Below are 23,224 nucleotides of genomic sequence, written 5' to 3'. Positions count from 1 at the left end.
TTCAAGCGTTTTCCCTTGAAAGAGCACGATGACGCTGCCCATTTCTCAGAAAACACCTTGAGCATGAAGAACAAGGATGCTCCCTTCATTTTTTCACTGCTGCTCTCCCTTTGGGTTTGAAATATTAATGGATGAGTTTTATTCTGGAGTGAGAAAGGTGACCTTCATGCATGTGTGTGTCCGTAGGGAGACTGATATTCCATTTTCCACCAACTGACTTTTTTATTCTTAAACATGGTATTTTTAGACACACACCCACATACCTGATTAATACATTTATAAATTAACATAAATCTATGATTTATATTATTTTTTCATGTTTATCTCACTAAAGAAAAAGTGAGATTATTTCTAAAAGCAGAGATTTAACAAACCCTATGATAAAACATTGTTACCAAAAAAAGGATGGTGAGTGAATTGAAGCAGAAGCCTAGTTACATCATTTCATCTTAATAAGTTTTAAGTAAGATTAAAAAACTTTCTACTTTATGATTCATATGAGTTGGGAGCAAAAATGATCATAGAGAAAAGGTACAGGAGGCAGAAGATGTACAGTAGGCAGCAGAAACAAAAACAAGCATATATTATTTTGCACTAAATAAAAAAATATATATCTTGTTTTGTGTATGCTGGGTTGTTTCCATGTTTTGTGTGATAGACGTAAAAACACCTGACATCCAGCTGTCTAGTGGCAAGACATGATTGACAGGTCTTACGACAGCGAATGCTGCCCCAGACATTGCTTTTACACCCTTCTCTTTGCCCTGTGTTGCTCCTCGTCTTGCAGAAAAGTGCTGTGTGTGTGTGTGTGTGTGTGTGTGTGTGTGTGTGTGTGTGTTGACAGCATGAGTGGGAAGCATTGCAGGGCCTGCTTGCATCGTCAAACCCAGACTAAGCTAATGTTTTTTGGCAGCACTGGGTCAGGTGGCATGAAGGGACAGGGCATGGTGGCATGGGTCTGACAGCAGAAGGAATGTGCCAAAGATTCAGGCTTAGTCATTTCAACAATATAACGATGGTGTTGAGACAGCTTTGCTACTGTACGGCACATAAAAGGTTTGCTTGGTTGTCTCAGCACTAAATCTCTTCTAAACGGATCTTTAATTCTTTTTTTTTTTTATCCACAGAACTGGGATTTTACTCCCTTTAGGTCTTAAATATTTTGTACCTTTACACTCCACACTGGTCATTTTAGATCATTGATCTTAAACATTCTGTCCATCTTTCCTATACTATTTTTAGGATTGCATTATATTGTATCATATTCTTCATTGCCTTTAGCTTCTAAAAAAATCATTGCCCATTTCATGTTTCTGTTGAATGCAGTTCATACAAAGATATGCTTATTCTTGGTGTTGCCTACTAAATATGTTGTGTCTGTCCTTGAGGTTAAACAAATATGGTGAATGCATTTCCTTCCACATAAAATATTTAAATTAATTTAAGTCATGTATTCTTTTATATGTGTGTTCATCTTCTTCATTGCCTTTGTTGGCACATTGCTGAGTTTTCTTAAACAATAATGCCAGCAGCTCATGGTGGACAGGAGACTGCATAGCTGGACTACTCTATTGAGAGTGCTTGAGGCAAATTTGTGATTTGTGATAATGGGCTATGTAAATAAAACACAGCACTACTAGGGGTCAAAAACCTCACAGGGGCCCTTTAAATTGCAGACAGTCTTGGTAATCGATCAGAGTGGACATTTTCATTGCCCTGCTGGCTCATCATCTGAAATTTCTGGGTTTGTTTTTAGGAACTCAAACTCAGAATATGTATAGAATATGACTTTGTGAATCTTCTGGTTACTGTTTGGCAGCCCCCTATCAGTTGTTAGAAAATCTGAGTTTTAGTGCACTGCCTTGAGACATGATGACAAAACATGTCTTAAGTCAAAACATCAAATAATAAATAGCTATGAAACAATTTCTCTTCCCTGCACTTTGTTCTTCTGCCAGAGTGAAAAATAAACACTCCATTAAACAGGGGAATTCTTTGTTCTTATATGTGTTCATCATAAGCCCCAGAATGGAAACATAAATAAGCCGGACAACCCAGAGGATAAAATGGGATGTTAATGGCAGGTCATCACTGGGTCACTCATTTTCTCGAAGTACACACAGCCACAGCTAATGTTAAACACTATTGTACTCACAAAGACAAACACAAAGTGAACAGCGAGAGGCGCTTGAAGTTCCGTTTTAACTCTAATTTTAATGTTCCAACAGGTGCTGGGGAGTCTGGGAAGAGTACCATTGTAAAGCAGATGAAGTAAGTTATAAAAGCAATTTTTTTAATCTTACTTTATTTTCTTTTCTGTTTAACCAAAGATGGATTCTCCACCTTACTGAATCTTAGCGTGCTGGGCAAACTTTTGTATGTCATGTATGAGCAAAACATTACCCAATCAGGTTATAAGCTACTGTGATGGACTGGTGACCTGTCCAGGGTGTACCCCTGCCTTTCACCCGAGAGAGAGCTGGGATAGGCTCCAGCAGATCCCCATGACCCTGGCTTTCAGGAAAAAGCGGGTATAGAAGATGGATGGATGGATGGATGGTTATAAGCTAACACAAAAGATGAATCATAATATCATCTCCGATCAAATAGTTCTAACACATTTAATGAGAAGCCAATGAATTACTTTAATGTTTAAGTAATGGAAGTTTTCTTTTTTCTCCTCTAGAGCTCTTTGTTTTGGCTGTAGAGATGATACCCTAATTTTTTCACTCCTGATGTAGATAGATAGATAGATAGATAGATAGATAGATAGATAGATAGATAGATAGATAGAAAATAAAAGTTGTATTTAAGAACAGCAGCAAATCAGCAGAGTTGAAAGCAAGAGCATATGCTACCACACCTACACCTGATGATCCTCTTGTCCCTGTTAATGTTGCTGTACTTCACTTACGCTTGGCTCACTCTGGCACTAACCACGAGGCATACAAAATCAGAAGTTATAGCTCGATATTTTACAGTAGAAACTGCTTGACTTCCCTTTATGCAGTATATAGGGGACTTTATGGCCTGTCCTGTATGTTATAGTATTTTACTACTCATGGCGTCAGAACAGTGACATGTTTCTCAAGGCAGAGGATGTAATCCCTGTGTACCAATCAGAACATACATTTGTTTGTACAGCAGCCTTCATGAGGGCATTTTGGTGATTTTATTTTACCTTCATTTTCCCATGAAGTCCCACTGACATCAAGATTTCTTTTACAAGAGAAACCTGGCCAAGACATAATGCATTCCTTAGCCCCTCACCCTTACTGTAACCATGCCAACCCTAACCCAACCTAATTCTAATCTTAATCCTCAAACCAAGTCACAAGCTATCAAACGGCCCTTTGAATGTGTGTGAGAAAGTGAGGACCAGCCAAAACATACTCCCATGATATAAAACTCAAACATCTCCTTACAATATACAGTCAGGTATATACACACACACAGGCACACATGCACACACACACAGCCTAAATGGCTTAATTATTCACATTCCTCTCTGCTAGCCAGGCACTGAATCCATTTTTTATGAGCCTGGAGCAGGAACAGTCTTTCGATTTTGAAGCCAGGTTATTAACACATACAGGCCTACCGATAAATCAACTATTATGTAACATTATACACTGAAGCAAACATGACATTACAGTAGAGAAACTTCAAGACAGTATAAGCATTAGGCAACTCTATGTGCTTTAAAACTACCGTTCATCATTTACATCAGCACACTGTTAAAGGCATCAGGCTATTTTACTTTACTAAAGGTTGAGATTATTGTTATGCTCTTCCCTTTGTGTCCTGACGAAGTCTGGATAAATGCATCTTGACAGGATGAATCTTGTGCATTCACAGTCACTTATTTCCCTCACTTTCAGGTTCAGAGTGATAAAATTGCAAAAGGTAAACTCATTATATTGCATCAATGAGATTTCACAGAGTTAAGGCATTTCCAGTGTGTGTTAACACCACTACTTTACATTATCCTGCACAGCAGACTGGCATGATAAATGTGATGCAGAGTATGCAGTATAGGTTTCTAGGTACCATCTAAATGATGTAATGCAGTCAAAAAAAAAAAGCTGATTTTCTGCTTCAACACCCAAATGTATTACTATTAAACATACATATTATGCCATTGTTATTAGTAAATTACCGAGTGCAGTTGTTGAATCTTCGACTTAATAATTACCTAGTGCAGTTGTTGAATCTTCGACTTAATTACAGATTACCTAATTCGACAGATTACCTTGCCAAAATCACTGCAGTTTAAAAACTGCTACTGGCTAGTCACAATAACAATTTCCATTTAAAAATTGATATAATTAATATTTTTATTGATACAGCAGATTTCTTCTTTTCTATGGTTAGTTTTAGTGTGTTTAAATAATCAGTTTTTAGACCTACAGCTCTACCATTTTGCTTCACTGTCACATTTATTATTTAACAATAAAAACCTCTATATTGAAAAAAATTGCAATGATCAAAGAGAGAGTCAGTGACTAGCTGGTGAATGTAGTGCAACATATTGCTCTGAAGAGGCCAAAAAAATCTCTAAATACACACTTTAATAAATGTTGCATATTCTTGATCTCCTCAGGATCATCCATGAAGATGGCTACTCAGAAGATGAGTGTAAGCAGTATCGAGCAGTGGTTTATAGTAATACCATCCAGTCTATAATGGCTATTGTTAAAGCCATGGCCAGTCTCAAGATAGACTACAGCAACCCTGCCAGAGTGGTAAGACATACAAACACCAAAGAACAGTATACTTTAACATGACATTTGTGTGCATCATTAAATCAACACAATTTAATATTTGAATCATATTTTATTTTTTAATGTTATATTTCTTATGATGTTTCATCTGATGTCATCTGATCACAAGCAATAAAAACTTAGCCTACCTATGAAACAGAGAGGATCCAAACAGACAAGTGGTGTTGTACAAATGTTACACTACTGCAAAAAATGCAGTGAAAATTTTAAATATTTGCAGTTCTGTAAGAGTCAGCACAGAAAGCTGACCAGACTTAAAACCACTATGAATGAACAATTCATTAGGCCTAACTGTGGACAGCTCGGGAACTCCCTCAGGCTGAAACAAACAAAGCCTGTTTCATCAACAGCATCTTGTGTTTATGTATTTATGTAATCCTTAAGCATTGCCCAGAATTGAAATCACTATTGTTTACCTTTGTTTCTACAACTCACCTTGACCTTTCCTTTTTGTTTCAAAATAACAAGGAACAAAAATCTCAGTTGCATGCACTCCCTATTATCTCTTGATTATCCAACAACAACTGATTTCAAGGCTGAGATGCCTCTCAGAAACCAGCTCTGTTTCTCATATCATACCCCCTTTCAGCAATTCTTGTTCTGTCAATAACACTAACAAGTTGTGCCATTGTTTTAAACAAATGTGGGCTCATGTGATTTGAACCTGTTCACCAGCAAAAATTGCTCTCGGCAGTAGAAAGTGGAACACAGTAATGCTTCTCTGATCCATCTTTATAACCTGAAGGGAATCATCCATGTGTTACAGACTACATGTCCTACATTTTTGATTCTCTCTCACTGCAAAATTGTGTGTCTAATACCAGCAGCAAAATACAGGTGGCTGTTTTTTTCAAATGTACTGGCAGGAGATATTTGAACAGCACTTTTAACTTGCCGGGTGCAGCCTCAGCAGAGACAAAATTTAACTCCTTTTTTTGAAGGCCAGTACCCATTAAAGGAAAACCATACAGGAGGCCCTGGACTGGTTTCTGTATATTAAATAACTGGATTTATCATTTTCAGTTTACTTTGCATGTTTGCTTCTTCTTCTTCGTCTGAACTACTGTTATATCCCCCATCTCATCTCAACATTTGCTAAACCCCTCAATGAATGGCACTTGTGCAGTCATTTCTCAGCATCTGAAACTGGAGGAACACAGCAGACCTGTCAAATTTTAGATGTTCATCTTACTAAGATACTACCTACAATAATTATTTGCAATAGCTTACAAGTTGAATAACTAGAACATCCACTATCCAGCTATCAGAGTTTAGACAAGCATTAGCAGCTCTTCCTTTGTATTGGTTCTTGTTATAAATCAATCATCTGAAAGATTTTGGACTGTTAAAGTATTATGCTCGAGTGAACATTTAATGGATATTTGTGGTTATTTTGACATTTTATATATTTACTACTTAATTTGATTAATCAAAACAATGAAAACAATGATTAATCAATATAATTAATTCATTCATTCAATTAATCATTAAAAATGAATAACCATTAGAATTTGTAGCCTTAATTAACACACACTAACAAAAGCTATTATATATGTATTTATTAGCCTCTCACATAGTACCACAAACAAATAACCAAGTACAGACACACCCTGCACACACAACCACAGAAAGACATGCATCATCAAACAGCTTAGGGCGCAGATCCAATCTGCTGAACCCTGTGAACACTTATCAGCCTATGAACAAGCTGTCAGTGAACTCTAACATTCCCTGAACTCATTCCTGTGAAGAACTGTGTGTGTCACTGTGATTTTACAGTGCAGCCAGTCTATGTGTTCTGTAACGGAAGCTGAGACTGAAGGCGCTGCTGTGGTCATTATAGCCGGATGGATAAATGTTTTTCTTCTTCTTCACTGACAGATCTGTCAATTGGCTATGTACGTGATGATACTCACAAACTCCCACACATGGCAATTAGCGTGCTAGCCTGCCCATACTTGCACACAGCAGCCCTGTAGAAATGTGCACAGGCACACACACACACACACACTTACAGATTGTGCACATATGCACACATACATATGGGAAAACACAATACCAAACATGTGTGCACATCATTCAGGCTATTAGCTGCTTAGTTTAGTTGAGGGACCTAGAAGAACTGCATCGCAGAGATTCACTGCTGTATAAATCACTTATAATCCAGAAGTTGAAATTTAAAAAATACATATATCTATTATTGGGAGTGTGAAAGCTCAGTAGTCACTGCCAATAAAATACCTGTAGAATAAAACTAATATAAAACAACAATTAGACTATTTGTCCATTTCAAATAGATTAAAGAAACACAAAAACTGTAAATGGACCATTATCTTCCTCAGAATGAAGAATGGTAAGTAGTGATTGAGATGCACTGAGAACAAGATAAGTAAACATTAGAAGAAAAGTCATTTAAAATATGAGAACATAACTACTCACAAAAGGAGTAAAGATGTAGTGGCTGCATGGCAGGGACGTAGGTTGAGAAAAAACAATTTCCCCTCAAATGTGAAAAACAGACACAAAGTAGGAGTGTTTTTCCAGACAAAATTGTTAAACATAAGAACATAACATAGTATAATCAGAATCATTTTAAACAGAAACAACAGCCCCTCCTGCAGCCAGATACGGAAGAACCATTGCTGTGCTGGCACAGAAATGCGCAGGAAAGGCCATGGATTAAATATTATTTTTGTATTTTTAATCATATTATTCATTGTGAATAAAGCTCATTAAAGATGATTAATATCATGCCAGAGCAAGATGGAGAATTGAGAGAAACAGGCAAGATGATAAACAGCAGGGAATCAAATCACAGTCTGTCATAGCAAAACTCCATGCTGTTACCTTGAGTCACACCAACAATCTCACATATCTTACATTTGCTCAGCCCAGATTGGCTGGCATCGGCTTATCATAGGTTTCAGTGATCTCACCATCACCACATTATATTGCTACAATCACAACCTTTGCTTCCTCACAGTATTTCAGAGCAATACACTGAAATATATATTGAATATATTGAAAAACTGGCGAATAAGATTCTTTTGTCTTTTCAATATTCTTTGTGGGTTGTATTTGCTTTGCCGTAGTTTTCACTCAAAAGATGCACAGGTCTGTCAGTGTTTGCTCTACGGTTTGTCAAATATTGTTTAACATTTTCATCACTGAAGGAAGAAGTGAAGATAACAGTGTAAATGCATATTTTAGCAGCAGATCTATCACTGAAACAACACGGCTGTGTGTCTGTATCGCCCCCTGCAGGATGATGCTCAGCAGCTCTTTGCGCTGTCTGCAGCTGCTGAAGAACAGGGTATTCTTCCTGACGATCTGTCCAATGTGATCAGGCGATTGTGGAGTGACAGCGGCATTCAGATTTGCTTTGCAAGATCACGAGAATACCAACTCAATGACTCTGCAGCATAGTGAGTGTGAATTTGTGTGTATTTATACTGTGCACCTTCTTTGGAATCATGTAAAAAGAAATGCCTTCCAGCAATACGCCGGTTTAATCAAATCTATGATTTTTGATATTCTATTCACTTTTATAACATATGCTATTTTACTTATATATCCGTCAATATGCAATCTGCTCCAAACCTGCTCTTCTAAATGTAGACTAAATGTGGCCAATTGGGAAAACTCACAGGCTCCTTTCTCTTATTATGTGTATTTGTCTTTCATATTTGAAAATATTTTTTGCAAAAATTAAGCTGAAACACTGCAGTTTAATATATTTTTTAGAATAATAAAAACAATATAAACCAGCTTGAGAGATATGTATGTGCTGTTTACTTTTATGTTGGTTTCATATTAAGCATTTAATATTGCTGCCATTAGGGATGCTTCTCGCTTGGTGCTGTGATGGATCTGATGGTGTAGCCCTGTTAGCCTTTTTCAAATGTGCTGCAGTGAAAAACCTGCCTTAGAGTTCTCTAGGGGGTTATAAAGCCTGGAAAGATATTCCAATAACTTGTGAATATTCCTCCCGCTCTGCTCTTGATTCTTTAATATGGTAACCTGATAAGCAGAGCACAGAATAGTTTATCTTGAGGGACGACAAAATGAGATGCAAGAAAGATTCTATTATTCTATCCTATTTGATCCTACGTGCATGTAAGGCAAGATCTATATAGCTGAAATGCAGGACATTTGTCTGTGAAGCGTAGATCTGTTGGGCCACTGAAGCTCACAGTTGGCTTTGAATGATGATGTAATGCATACATAAATGGGGCAAACTGTGTTAAGCATGGTGAAGATACAGCCAGACTCCCCCTACTGACCAGCAGTCTGTCAGAAAATTGTGAATGAACAAGCAAAAATTAAAGGGGTGCAACTATTTTGATAGAATGACAAGGATTCCTTTGAATTTTACCTTGCATTGTTTTGTATTATTTCTGCAACCTTTTAATACTGCTCTCTTACAAGTAGCAGAGGGTGCCTGAAATCCACTGCACAAGTTGATCTATGCTATGGATAGTACTAGTAGGTCTAGTGGTAACCCCATAGTGGTCTTACATAGCCAGCCATTTTGTGTGAATACAGAGTAAGTGTAGACTGCAGAATTGATATTTGGCATCCAGGCTTTGACCTCATCTCAGCAAAATCACAGAAAAGACATGAGTGAAACTGTATCCTCCTAATGCTTCATCAAACAATGAGTATAATGCATATTTGTATGCAAACCCAGATAAATTGCGCAAATCTAACATTTTGTAGTTTGTGGGTGGTTGGTAGAGACCAAAACCAGAGGCTGTGAACTGGACTTAGCCAGGTGGCCAGAAAGGCGTTATCTTTTTTTCTGCTAGCCCCAAAATCTCTCCAAGAGAACAGGATATGGCTCAGAAATAATGGTAGAGTAGGTCTGGACTGTTATTAGCAGCCACAAGTCATGCTTGATTCAACTTGATTTCTCTCTCTGAGCCTAGTTCTGGGACAATCTCTTAAAAGGCACTTAAACAGTCTAATGAAATGCTGTCAGGCAATGTTTAGTGCAACACATTATGAGTCACTCCACAGAAAGTTTACAAGTTAGAGTTCAGAGGAGCAGAAAAATACAGACTGTTTTGAATATTAATGGAGAATCAGTGTGTTCATACTCTGTGTCAGTCAGTTTGTTTCTGTCTTTCTCCCTCTCTCTGTTTCAGGTTGAACATCATGTTGAAACCTTAATCTCTCTCTCTCCCTCTCTCTCTCTCTCTCTCTCTGACTCTCTCTCTCTTTTAGTTACCTGAATGATCTGGAAAGGATAGCTAAAGCAGATTACATCCCCACCCAACAGGATGTGCTGCGGACTCGGGTCAAGACCACTGGCATTGTGGAGACTCACTTCACTTTCAAGGAACTGCATTTCAAGTAAGATCCTATAGCCCTGACCTCATAGCAACTTTATTTGACTTTGCCTGTTTTGGAAACAAAAGAAAAATAAAATAAATGAACAAATAAGAAATGTGCTACCATCTTCACTCTCGCCCTTGCTGTGTATCTGTGTATTAAAAAATTTGCCTTAGCCATTTGCAGTGACATTGCTGTACCAGGCTCCTCAGCACCTGCTCTGAATCCTGAAACACTGAACTTATCTATAATTTACAACATTACCCAGAAACTGTTAAACCTAATTTTGGTCCCCACATTAATTGCATCAAGGGGTGACTGACATTCCTAGTTTAAAATGTGCAACTCAGCTACTCAGAAGCCAAATTATACCTGCAATTAAAAGTCCAATTATCACAATTGCACCAAGAGCAAATCCTGCCCACTTCACTAAAACCAGGGCTTATTTAGTGCTAACATTTGAGCATATGCTCTGTGACACAGTACTGTAGGCTTACATAAAATATGCAGTTTGAGCACTTGTGTGGGACGGTAATGGATGTATAGATACATATTTTAATAGAGGTAGGTGTTTGAACATTTTATTTCAGGACCTGTACTGACGCAAACATAATTCTGGTATGGGTTATAGGTGAATATTGAAAATATGCTATGTAACACTGCAAAGAATATAGCTAGGAAGATAATGTGTAAAGACATGTTGTGTTATTTTTACCAACCCGGCTGTTCTGTTTGTGTTTTAGGTCTATAAGATAGCCAACACTTTGTTAAAGCAGCTAGAACAGATGTGGCTAATAAAAAAAGGCAGCAGCTGCCACATGGCTCTGGTGTGACCTGTTTCCTGATAAACTCTCTGATATTTACCTTCTGTCACAGCTTCAGTATGTGGCCTGAATAATTCATGGAAGTAATCAATAAAAAGAAAGTCACATTTTTTAAATTTTGTCCTGATTTCCATATTAAGTGCACAGAGGTACTACAGAGAAATGACATCTTTTAACAGTGGGTTAATTTATATACGTCAAGGTGGTGATTCTTTAGTGTCTGTTAACCTAAACAAATTGTGGGTTCACTGAAACCTCATATTTCTCATCTGTATCATCCAGGTTTGGCAGCTGGGCTGGATGTGGTAGACTATTATCACTTCAGCTGTCTGTAGGGTTTTGTTCACACCTCTAACAGCTTCGATCACAGCACTCAGCTTTGTCATTAGTCAGTGTTTTGTTCTGAACACAGAGGCCTGCCTCGTATAGCCTGCACTGACCCTGCAGATATCTGATAGACACCTTTCCATCTCCTTATCAACCCAACATCACCCCAACTTTCTCCTTTCCTCTTCCTTTCCCCTGTTCTCTATCAGCTTCACCTTACCATGTTTCACTGTGACCTTCTTCCATACCAGTGCACACAACCACACACACACAATATATCACTCCTTTGCTTCACTTTCTTTGCAGAATGTTTGATGTGGGAGGCCAACGCTCAGAGAGGAAGAAATGGATTCACTGTTTTGAGGGAGTCACAGCCATTATCTTTTGTGTTGCACTGAGTGCTTATGATCTTGTGCTGGCTGAGGATGAGGAGATGGTAAGAAAAAAAATCATCTTCTGGTGTATGTTCTCGTCTGCATGAATGATATAGCTTTACTAGCTTCATAAATCTGCTCTTTGCTTCATTTTCAACATCAAGTAGTTTACAGTTCACAGCATTACAAAGAATATAACGTAGTCCATCCATATTTTGGATTCAGGCAGTTCATTGGAGTTTTACAATATATGTGTAGGTGAACCAATGGAGTATGGAATGAAAGTTTTAATAGCTAATTTTTCATGTAACACCACTGTCTTAAACTGCTTTAAGATACTGCTGAATTTATAGCAAAGGCTCAAGAAAGACTTGGCCAAAAGAGGCTCTGAAGAACCTCTTCTGCACTGGTCACTCCTCACATATAAAATGTTAAACAACATTGTCCCCTGGTGGCAGCTCTGATATATTGTTCTTTAGTGCAGGCTATAACCTATAGATGATTTCTGCTTCTCTTTAGAATCGAATGCATGAGAGCATGAAGCTCTTTGACTCCATCTGCAACAACAAGTGGTTCACGGAGACCTCCATCATCCTCTTCCTCAACAAGAAGGATCTCTTTGAGGAGAAGATTACCCGCAGCCCTCTTACCATCTGCTTTCCAGAGTACACAGGTATCGCATGGAATATTAGGGGCCGCACTGCATAAACCACAGCATAACAAGACATCGTTTGTCATCTTAAAAACAAATCACTTTGTCATCTCTCCAAATTGTTGCTTAACAGGAGCTAACAAGTTTGATGAAGCAGCCAGTTACATTCAGACCAAGTTTGAGGACCTGAACAAGAAAAAGGACACCAAGGAGATCTACACGCACTTCACCTGTGCCACTGACACCAAGAACGTGCAGTTCGTCTTTGACGCCGTCACTGATGTCATTATTAAGAACAACCTGAAAGACTGTGGTCTTTTCTAAAGGTAGGATACAGGGATGGCAGGGTGGGTGAGACTGTTTCTATAAAATCTGATCATACTGTACATACTGATCTTATCCAGTGGGTATGGATTGATCCATCTCCTTCAGTTCATTATTAAAAACTCTATATTTTCTGTATCCGGTGTAGAGCTGAAATGACTAGTGACTCATTTGGTTGGTTGTTGATGAAGTCAGAAGTTATAGGAGGTGTAATTTTGGATATATGGATGGTTTTAATTCTGCTAGGATCGATTACTGCTCTGATAAACTGTTAAAATAATGCACACTGGGACTCTGAACAAACCATAGTCTTGGTTACACCTACCTTTGCTGGTGCAACCTGCCAGGTCACAGTAACTCCCAGATGTTCTTCACTCTCAAATCAGCTTCTCAGGTCAGATTAAGTCTTAGAGTAAAATGAACTTTCTAATAAGGCCTGTCTATTGCAGCATGAATTCAGTTATGTGTGAATAAACCAGTTAAACTTGACCACAATGTGAATATTGCAAACCACACATCAATTTTATTACATCACCTAACGACTAGCCTCGAGTGATTCTGTCAGGCTGAAGAGGAATAACAAAGTAGCTGTAAAAAAAGTATGTTAAGTAGCTCCTGTGGAAAAAAAACAGCCTTTTTCATTCACTTTTTTTTTTCAAGGGTAGATGATGTTATGTGTTTTCCAGATTGAGAAAAAAAATGTTCATTCAAACCTGTGTGATTTGCTGTAATTGCTGAGGACCAAATTAAGCAGCATAAATTAAAGTTCTTGTACAATTAAACAATGGAAGAATAGTTTTTTTCTTGCTAGATTCGTACTATATTTCTATAAAACTGCTTTGTTTGTCTTCTTTTCATGCAGGACAATGCCGGATGCACACAGACTGCATGAGAGACTTCAACAGCCATGTGATGATTACTGCTTTTCATAATGAAAACCATAACAGACTTGATTCCTAGAGGGAAAAGCTGAACTAATTTCAACAATCACTGATTTGCAGCCATCACAATCTCTGTCTTAGCAGTTCTTATATTCTTATCCATCTTACTTCTGTTGATCATGCGTTCTCATACTGATCACTAAGTACAGTGAACATTTAAACCAAGGACCCCTGGGAAGAAGAATCACTTACAGTCAAGGCATTCAATTTATCTCTAAAACTATTATAAATGATATGAGCTGCCTAGGTTAAGTAGAAAATAATTGCTGGAAGTGTAAAATCTTCATAACAGTAACATTTTCTTACTGTATACAGTAAAATTAAGTAAGATTTGTAGTTCTGACCCTCAATAATGCTTCAAAGATCAGTTCAAGAGCCACCTGTTTAAACTGTAGTCATTTGTTCATTCTCATTTTGTTTTTGCTCAGATCCCAGTTTCACTTGCGTTTTTTAGGTTTTTATTTTTCAGTACTTTTTCAGTTTTGCTTTTTGCTTCTGAACTTTAATAAGAAGATACAGTACAACACCTTTTTATAAAAATTGCATTAACTTATGTTAACTAATGGTATTTTCTGAACCTTTAGACTGCACAGAGCTTATTTTTTAGAAGAAAACAAACAAGCATGGAGAATGACAATGGATGAAGGGGAAATGTTTTTGTACAATGTTTACACAGATATTCACAGGTGTACTATAGTGCATTGTTCTGCATGACTGTCCATAGATTAGCCTGTATCCCCCACAAACTGATTAACATTCCTTAAGTAACTTCTTTAAAGTAAGAAAAGAGAAATGGTTATGTGTCACTTTAAAGATATTTGCAAGATTTTAAGTGATTATGTCTGTTTCTAACATTGTTTGTTCTGTACTATTTGTTTAATTTCAAGTCTTTTTACATATGTTTGTGCCTTGATATCTGTTTACACTTATTCTTTAGAGACATGCTATCTTCATAGTGTGAATTAGGGCTATTTCTACTCCAGTTCACTTAACCCTGTGATTTAAAATGCAACAACACTGAGACAAATGTATGATAGTCGTTCATTAATATTAAGGTGAAAGTCATTCACTTGTTAAATGTAAATAAAAGTTTGGTCACACAGTCTTTTGTTGTACAGTGTGTTTTATCAAATGGAAATAAACAAAAGTATAATATTCTTCCACTGGACCTAAACACTGGCATTGCAGTGTTTCAGAGAGTATCAACAGTGTTTAATTCCTCAGGGCTCACATAGAAAACCCACATGGATCCACAGGTTTTCTTTAAGGTCAAAGGCTAGTTAATCTATATTGATGCCACGCACCCAATGGTGGAAGGTAAGTACATATGAACGCTAGGATACAATGCTTGCATTCATTACCAGCAGATCTCAACCCTGTTGTATAACAATATGTCTAACTGACTATTTCAGACCCAAATAGAAACAGTTTTTAGCTTCAGTCTAACTAGTGACATGCTGCTTACACGTTGTTACATCAGTATTAACACACACAAATTGGAACTTTTTCTGAAGTTCAAGCTCTGAGAATGTCTTTCACAGCTGTGCTCAGCAGCTATATTACAATACAAAGTGTTTATCAACATTCAAAGAGGTGAGGTGAGGAGGTGCAGTCATGAATGGTCTGATCATCTGTAAATAAAATTAGATCTTCACCTGAGCCTCAGTAGCATGTTTGCATTTCAAAACAAACAACAAAAGAATGGTGAAAACCTTCATGCAGGGTGTGAAAAGGCTTATATTCAGGAACAATAGATAACAGGAATATAGAAGTTCCACCAGGTGGCGACGTGAAGAGTTCACTAAATCAACACCCGCTCAGTCTCTGAAACTATCCAAGAAGTTTAAACTTTTACAAAAGTGGCGATTTTAACCAAGCACTAATGTACACAACAGGTAGTAACTACAACAAGGAGGTGGCGTTAAAAATAAATAAATTAGGTCAAATTTTCTATACATTTTGTTATTTGTAGTGTTTTGTAGTAGGCTATTTGGATGGTAAGTCGTTAAATAAAAAACACGTTTTAAATAGTTAGTGATCATTAATTTGATGTTTGATTAAAAACAAACATTAAAAACAAATAATTTTCCCATTCTGTAATGTCAACATACAGTTACAGTATGAACACACAGAGGTTTCTTGTTTCAGGGGACTCGCCATTGGCTGAGTCTATGATGCGCTGTGCTGATTTGCTGCAGCCAAAAGTTCAGCACCGTCAAAGTCCGCTGACAGACCCCGGCCTGCTTCAGAGGAGGCAGGACAGGGACAACTCAACGCTTCCTATCACTGTAAATCTGCAGAGCTGTTGGATGTGTTGGAGTTTCATCTGAACCTCATGCAAAGGTATTACTAGTGTAATTACTATACGCAGCTAAATGTAAGTAAAATACGGAAATCACGTATTTAATGTAGATCTAATGTTTTGTTACAGAAGCAGTTAACAGGATCCCGAACTTCCCCGCAGACACTTTTTATCAAGCAATGGTAAGTTTTCTTTTTTTCTTTTTTCTTTTTCAAATATTTGTACGGTTTTTGTAGAAGCTTGATTGTGATTGCAGACATCATTAGGCTACTTAGGACTCTTAGAATAAAAACCAATGCATTTGAAATTGTGCATAAAATTGTGTACAGCTTTTTTTTTTTTTTTTTAATGACTGCAAGGGTTTAGTAAACCTGGTGTATTTTAATTCCCCAAGTCATAGTTAATTCAAAGCAAACTGGCCTTTCCATATACACACAGCTGAGTGAATCCCTACTCTCTGTTGTGTGAAGTCAGCCAAGGAGAACTGGGCGTTTTAAAAGTGGCAGACTGACCGCAGAGTCCCACTGAGGATGGCTTGGTGTGTCAGATAAGTCTCCCCCTGGGACCAAATGGTTCAGCACCCACAGCTGTGATAACATCAGGGCACTGTGTGCTTACTACTCCAAGCCAAACACTGGCAGAGCAGGGAGGCTCAATCTAAATATTACAAAACTAAACAGCTCTCTTATACAAACTAAATATTACAATAAATGTTTAAACTTTCCAAAATATTCATTAGAAAAAAGCGAAGTTTCTGTTTAAACTGGGGGATTTTAGCTTGGTAATTTTGATTGTTTCAGATCATATGAAACATTACAAATCAGTGTTTCATCAACTGATTGATTTCAGTTTATCTAAAGGCTGTAAGATGGTGTGATTCATACTTAATACAGTATTATTGTGTAATTCCAAAATGTTGCTGTCATTTCCTGGTGTATTATATAGGCCAGTCAACATCCTGTGAGTTGGGGGAGCCCAGAGAGGATATGTGCCTCTGCACTCCTCCACGATTCTGCTGTACTTTGTTCAAACTTCCCCTCTACCTTTAGGAGGCAGGGAGAGTTTTTCCAGTTTAAAATGTGTGTCCTGTTCTCAGTGCCATGACTTTTTGATTTTTTGGGATCATACTGCATGGGATTGTCTCCGTAAGGCTGCTCTGAGGTTTTTCAGGAATGCTTCACTTGTTATATGGTCATACAGCTGAGTGATCTCAGCTGGTAAAAATCTTATTGGCCCGATACTGGAAATAACACAGGCAACATTACAAGCTCCAGCTAGACTGGCCAAGGGCATGATGGGACATTTTGGAAACCAGACTATAACTGCTCTGTAACGTGGTACAAAAGTTGACCATCACTTTAAGATTTTCTTTTGGCACAAATATGGTGTTTATGGAAATTTTAACTAATTAATCTGTGCCTTTCTCATTGTGTAGCTGTGTTTAGGAGATTCTACTGACTGCCTCCGGGACCAGATGCAGTACATGATGAGATCTTTGCAGGACCTGAAGCAGATAAGCAGGCCGAGGCCACTGAGTGAACCATGTGTTCGGTCTTTTGCGGTAACACGGCTCTGCAAACAGAGGGCACAGCAGGAGAAACTCACTCGTCTACGTGTTTCTGATGCTAGTGAAGCCAGCACATATGACTCTGCCTGCTGCCTGGCCAGCCCCTTGGAAGAGGAGGAAGAGCAACAGGAGAATGAACGACTGGCACAAGGCTCCCCCAGCAGTGAAAAGAGTGTGGACTTTGACTCTGGTTACTCTGAAGCTTCTTGGCAAGATGAAGGCGTGGTCCTGAGGAGGACCAGAAATGTGCGAGTCTCCTCTTCTGCCTGCCTCCGCACAAATAGAGGACTTTCAGGTCGTGTTCGGCCCAAATCAACCTCGGACGCTTGTCTGGAGCGCTGGACTTCATTTGAGTCCAGTGACCCAGAGGACTGGACAACATCACTGTTGAGCCGCAGCAGGAACAGACAGCCCCTGGTACTGGGGGACAACAGTTTTGCTGACCTAATAAAGAACTGGATGGACCTACCAGACTGCCCTGAGCCAGCAGAGCTGAAGCCGAGCGCAGGTCGGCGCCTTGCCAAGGACATTTTGGTCAACATGCGCAAAAGACTGGCAGGGATATCTAAAAGTGGGGAGGTGAGGCCAAGGCCAGCAGGCTCCACCAGGGTCAGTAGGGCTGCAGAGGCCCCTAAACGAATGTCCTGTCCTGTGGGATTTCAGGCTCTAAAACCTTTCTTTCATCAGTCCCACACAGGACTACATGAGCTGGACACTGACTTCTACCAGTTCACGGCTCTCATGAAAACTGGCAGCCGTCAACCCATAATATGTAATGATATTATTGGATACATCTGAGTGAGCTGTAACTACCAACTGACCCTTTTAGACAAAATAACATAAGATGGTTCTATTTTCATAATTAATTTTTGTCCACAATGTTGATGCGTTCTGAATAAAGTGCTTTTTGATTTAATGTGTTGTCTTCCTGCCTGAGTTTGAGCAGTTTTATACATTGTGACTCTAATTATTTTAGGCATCTGTCACTTTATTTCTTGTGTATGATTACAACATTTTAAGCCTTTTCCTAACACTTTGTGAGACATACAGTTGCAGGAATAAACTTGTCAGTTAGTTTAGAAAGATCCACACAGTAACTGCTTGAAAGCCTTGTAAACACAGTGCATTCAGCATTTTCCTGATTAAAAACGGGAGGCTGGGTGTGGTCATCACAGCAAAGCATGCTCATGAACAGAACTATTAAAAAGAAAGTCAGAGAATAGCCCACATGGTTAAATACTGACTTTTTCATTGCACTATTTATTGCATTATTATTCAAACAGCACTTAACAGAAACAGCACCATTGAGCCCAGTCACACACTAAAAACATCTGTAAGCAGTTGAAGTAAGAATTACAAAGAGGATTCCTCATGACATGATGACAATATTGCCAACTGGAAGAGCTGAGCATGTTAACAGTGAACACATGCTGAAGTGAAACCTATTGTGAGGTTGTCGATGCACAGAAGCCATCCGAGGACAGATGAAGGCCTTAAGTCCAGCTTCTCTGCCCTGACTTGCTCAAGGATTCTTCAGGGAGAGAGGGAGGGAGGGGTGCACATGTCTCCTTGGAACAGGATTTAAGACAGCTGTGTCCAAATGGCAAAGCACCCTGAATTGTCAAAGCACTGCCTACTGTGCCAACTGCATGTTCTGACTGCACCCATTCAACATCATCAGCCTGACCTGAATTAGACCTGAAACCCATCCAGCACTGCCCCATCAGTGCCAGATTATTTAATCCATATGCCTTGGCTAGCAACACCGCTGACCTCTCAAGAGGCACATTTTACATGTAAATTAAAACCAAAAGTTTTGCAGACCCAACTTTCTGATAAGAGTTTTAGTAGTAACAACAAGATACACTTTGCCAAAGATCCTCTTTTGCAAAAGTCACAAAATAAGATCTAATGAGATTTTGGAAACAAAACATGGCTATGGGACAGGACACCAGAATAGACTGTGTGATTGTGGAGTTATAAAACGGTTAACAATAAAATCATGGTCAGTATGACATTACAATCATTCAAAAGAATTAGAGAAACGGCTAGGCAGCACCCACAGCCTGAACAGCCTTTTTAATAACCCCCCCCCCTGAGGGAAATATTTCAAATGTTAATCTTTGTAATCAATATCAAAAGCATTAAAATCACAATTTTGAAAATTTATTTTCAGTAGTTTTGTTTAATCACACTAAAGCAGTTTTTCATGTCTCTTCACTGGAACTTGGTAGAAAACGTCCTGTTCGTTGCATCACTACAGCAGGTACCTGATAGTTAGAACAAACTCACAGGCCTCATCTTCATCTTCATCTTCTTCAAATGAGGGGATCAAATCCAGCATCTTCTTGTGTGGAGGGATGTCTGTTTTGGTTACCATCCTAACCACATCAGAAACACTGCAAAAATATATGGTACACACATATAATGACTGCCTGGGTGGACAACAAGAATGAAAAAATTATCAGTTAACAAATGTGCACTCCTTTTAATGTATATATAAATGCACTTAGTGTGAACCATGGAACATAAATATTGTCCCAACAATCTTTCACCAGTTTCTTTTTCTTATCAGCAAATTAAATGAAAAGACAACAAACTGATGCTACCAAATATTATCTTTGTAGACTGATGTAGCTCCAGTTTAATAGTTTAAAATCTACTTAAAACACACTGAAGATACTGTGGTGATTATGGGGGACTGTAGTTTACTTTTGGACTAATGCATTTTTGGTTTTGGTCTTTGAATGGGACTTACATAGAATTTAGAAACCTTTCGTTTTTAAGTTTTTAGATGTTAGCTCCCTCTGCACTGGCCCAACACAGGAAGCTTGAGGCAGGGCAATTGCATAGGAAGTGAGTACTGGATAGGGCATTTGTCATGGATGGCCTGCTGTTCACATGGCCAGCACTCAGCACCTCTTCCTGCTCAGCTTAATCTAACCACAACACCAACACCAGCTCCAGCTCCCAAGAGACTTGAGTGTCAAAAACAGAAAAGGACATGCACAGTCTGTTTCAGGAGGAACATGAAGACCTCACAGCACAATCTAAGCAACACACAAATTAATGTTTAAAATCAAATGTTCTAATTTACCCAGCAATTTATTACCTATAAACCTTCCTGGTTGTGGATATTTTACTCTGACTAAGATCTTTAAAGGATGAGCACGAGTCATCAGATCCATTTTAAACACCCCAGGGTTTATGAAATGTGCCTTCACTCTGCTGCAGCACTGAACAGGCCCAAACAGAAAAAAAAAAGTTCACACTACTTTAACTCTTGTTCTCAATAAACAGAAAGAAACCTGAGAAGGAGCAGTCTCAATCATCAGTGTTCAGTTCTGCATGTGAGCGTGTCAACACGCTCTCCCCTCACGCACTCAGAGGTAACATCTCATCCCTCCATTAGCTTGTAAATAAACAACAGTGCATCGCTTACTCTGATTTTTTTTTTTTTTTTTTAACGTGTGCAGGGTTGTCTGTGTGTCGTGTAGCCATGCATGTGCAACATTGTACTGCATCTTTGTCTTCAGTGGACATACCTCTGTTTGAGCCTCTCCTCCTGTCCACTGTATATGACAGCTGTTCCGTAGAAGAGACTGCAGATGTTCAAGTTATGCTTTTTCTGCATAAAGACAAACAATGCAATTAAATCTGCCGTACATTATAACAAATATAACAGTCATAAAAAGAAGTTAAAATGCATCATCACCTGTATGCATTATCCTGATGTAATTTCAAAAACAGTGTTCTGCAGAGCAAAATTTTTGATGACCTGTGGCCTCAAACAACTACATCAGTTCAGGAAACTGCAGCATTTTCACAAACAAATGAGGGGAACCCAGCCAGTCAAAGGTTAAACGAAACTCTGAGAAAGTAAGAACGTTTGCCAATTTATTTTCCTTTTGCTTCTTCAGAACAAACTCTAGCAGCATCTGCTCAGGGCAAGTAGGTGCATGCATTAAAAAATAGGCCAGGTGTCACATGCTGAGATATTTCTGTTGCAACTGACCTATATTATATTAGAAAGACAAGATCTTAGAAAACATACATGGTGTCTGTTTGTGAAGACATGCATACATGTGTTCTTGCTGAGTAATAGGACACACTTCAGGGATATGGCATATCCTTTATGTTTTTAAACACTGGGTCCTTGGATATTACGGCATACAATCCACCGTACCCAGTTTCTGTTCAACTGTCAGCCGTGTTACAGTCAGAAAAAATATGATGACAAATGATAATAATAATCTACAGGATGTTGGAAGAGTCAGCTTGACATTTGTCAAAGTAGAATATAAATGGAAAATCACTTGCTGAGAGAAATAATTGAGAAATTAGCCAGGAAGAGAGTTAGAATGTAACAGTCTTAAAGCAGCCTAAGTGGGTTGTTATCCTCGACTGCTGACATAACTCAAATTCTACAGAAATTAAATTGAGCAATTACAAATATAAGGAAACTGCAATCAAGTCATATCAAAACCAATTTTAAAGACTGAATTGGAACAGTCCCACTGAGCTGTTAGCTTAGTACTTTACATAATATACATAATTTGTTTTAAGAAACTTTAATTTTTACAGCAACAAGATTTTATGATTTTTTGTCTCAATTTATATTTTACAAACCGTAAAATCTGCCTTTAAAGCTTATCATTCTTAGCACATATTATCTCAAAAACAAAAAATCAATTCTTGCTATTTATTAGGGGTTTATGTGTCAATCTGGGTCAGTGACAGCAGTAAAGAGTCCTGAAGTTGTGATTTCAGGTGACACTTGGGCAGTTGTTTTAAACAATGGACATTGTGTGCACTGAGGGAAGATGCCAAAGCTTAGGAAAATTCAACATGCATATATAATATGTCCTCAATAGCATTTGATCTAAAAAAAAAAAAAACTACATGTTTTCTTTCTGAGAATAAGGAAGCTGTACCTTGATGTACTTCAGCAGATCTCCCAAGGTCATTTCCTGCTGACTGTTGCATCTGCCCTCCACAAGGAAGCCATCCCACTGGGTGTATTTCTTTCCTGCAACCTGCCGATAGATACGTTACATACACCAACACACACATACACACACACAGACAAAGTTGACAGATGAAGTACCATTTGCTGCAAGGGAAATGTTTGGGTCCATAACAAGAGTCCTGGGGTCTCATGGAAAGACAGACTGTGTTTTTCAACACTGTTGAGGACAATCAGCAGCAGTATAGACCCAAACAAGCTACAATGAGGTCAAGAAGGTGCTTCCTTATATATGATGAAGTGACTTGCTTTTCTCAAATTTCCTTCTACAAGATTTACTTCTCACAGTTTTATCCTGTGCTAGTAAAAAAAAAACTTCCATGTAGACATGTCAATGCAGTGTCAGTGTGGTTTGGGGGATGTGATGTGATGCGTGCAACTTGAGAAAAAGTTGAAGAATACATGTGTTTATGTATGCAGTGAAATAACAACTTAAGAATTTTTCCTGACACCTTGCCAAATTGCTCTTCAAGTACATGACGTTTGAGCTTGGAGGGACCACTTTTTGCTGCTTTATACCGTCTGTGTTTAATGGACATACTTGAAATCTGGTTGTGTAAACAGCCTGAAACCATTGAGTAAAAATGAGGGACGATAGTCGGTCCCTATAATAGCAGCCATACTACCCTGAGACGTGTATTGTGTGTGGAAAACTGATTTTTGACAATTTTGAGAAGTAAAAATACCAGACATTTGCTGTTTACAGATTGTTTTGTTTGTTTCTTTTGTATTATTTCATTCTAGCTCATTTATTCTGTACATCCTTTTC

At 38.3% G+C, this 23,224-nt stretch overlaps 3 protein-coding genes across 4 annotated transcripts in view; 2 read left to right on the top strand and 1 right to left on the bottom strand.

Annotated features, from left to right (window-relative positions):
* The window catches only part of gnai2b (guanine nucleotide binding protein (G protein), alpha inhibiting activity polypeptide 2b), a 34,835-nt gene extending 20,172 nt beyond the window's left edge, over nucleotides 1-14,663 (top strand). The window contains exons 2-9 of the mRNA XM_026306706.2: nucleotides 2,229-2,271; nucleotides 4,604-4,745; nucleotides 8,049-8,209; nucleotides 10,011-10,139; nucleotides 11,576-11,705; nucleotides 12,163-12,316; nucleotides 12,429-12,621; nucleotides 13,482-14,663. Of these exons, the coding sequence (XP_026162491.1) occupies nucleotides 2,229-2,271; nucleotides 4,604-4,745; nucleotides 8,049-8,209; nucleotides 10,011-10,139; nucleotides 11,576-11,705; nucleotides 12,163-12,316; nucleotides 12,429-12,619 (950 nt within the window). The 3' untranslated portion in view covers nucleotides 12,620-12,621; nucleotides 13,482-14,663. The remainder of the gene's footprint in view (nucleotides 1-2,228; nucleotides 2,272-4,603; nucleotides 4,746-8,048; nucleotides 8,210-10,010; nucleotides 10,140-11,575; nucleotides 11,706-12,162; nucleotides 12,317-12,428; nucleotides 12,622-13,481) is intronic.
* Nucleotides 14,664-15,768: 1,105 nt separating this feature from the next.
* On the top strand, nucleotides 15,769-18,345 carry LOC113130947 (PAK4-inhibitor inka2-like). The gene is made up of 3 exons (XM_026307950.1): nucleotides 15,769-15,903; nucleotides 15,992-16,044; nucleotides 17,298-18,345. Exons 2-3 carry the CDS (start codon nucleotides 16,042-16,044, stop codon nucleotides 18,225-18,227), a joined length of 933 nt encoding a protein of 310 aa, XP_026163735.1. The 5' UTR covers nucleotides 15,769-15,903; nucleotides 15,992-16,041; the 3' UTR covers nucleotides 18,228-18,345.
* A 309-nt stretch (nucleotides 18,346-18,654) lies between these two features.
* Nucleotides 18,655-23,224, bottom strand: part of uba7 (ubiquitin-like modifier activating enzyme 7) — a 32,309-nt gene continuing 27,739 nt past the window's right edge. Inside the window, exons 22-24 of one of the 2 annotated variants that reach the window (XM_026307947.2) lie at nucleotides 22,364-22,465; nucleotides 20,975-21,057; nucleotides 18,655-19,828 (exon numbers count right to left, since the gene is read on the bottom strand). In XM_026307947.2, coding sequence (XP_026163732.1) covers nucleotides 19,687-19,828; nucleotides 20,975-21,057; nucleotides 22,364-22,465 — 327 coding nt within the window. In that variant the 3' untranslated portion in view covers nucleotides 18,655-19,686. Of the gene's footprint in view, nucleotides 19,829-20,131; nucleotides 20,408-20,974; nucleotides 21,058-22,363; nucleotides 22,466-23,224 lie in introns of those variants that run through there. The other variant, XM_026307949.2, reaches the window with a different exon arrangement.

This window comes from Mastacembelus armatus, chromosome 5, assembly GCF_900324485.2.
Source record: "Mastacembelus armatus chromosome 5, fMasArm1.2, whole genome shotgun sequence".
In the NCBI taxonomy this organism is placed as follows: domain Eukaryota; kingdom Metazoa; phylum Chordata; class Actinopteri; order Synbranchiformes; family Mastacembelidae; genus Mastacembelus; species Mastacembelus armatus.
The sequence above is the reverse complement of the archived record's forward strand: the minus strand, read 5'-3'. Positions and strand labels throughout refer to the sequence as shown.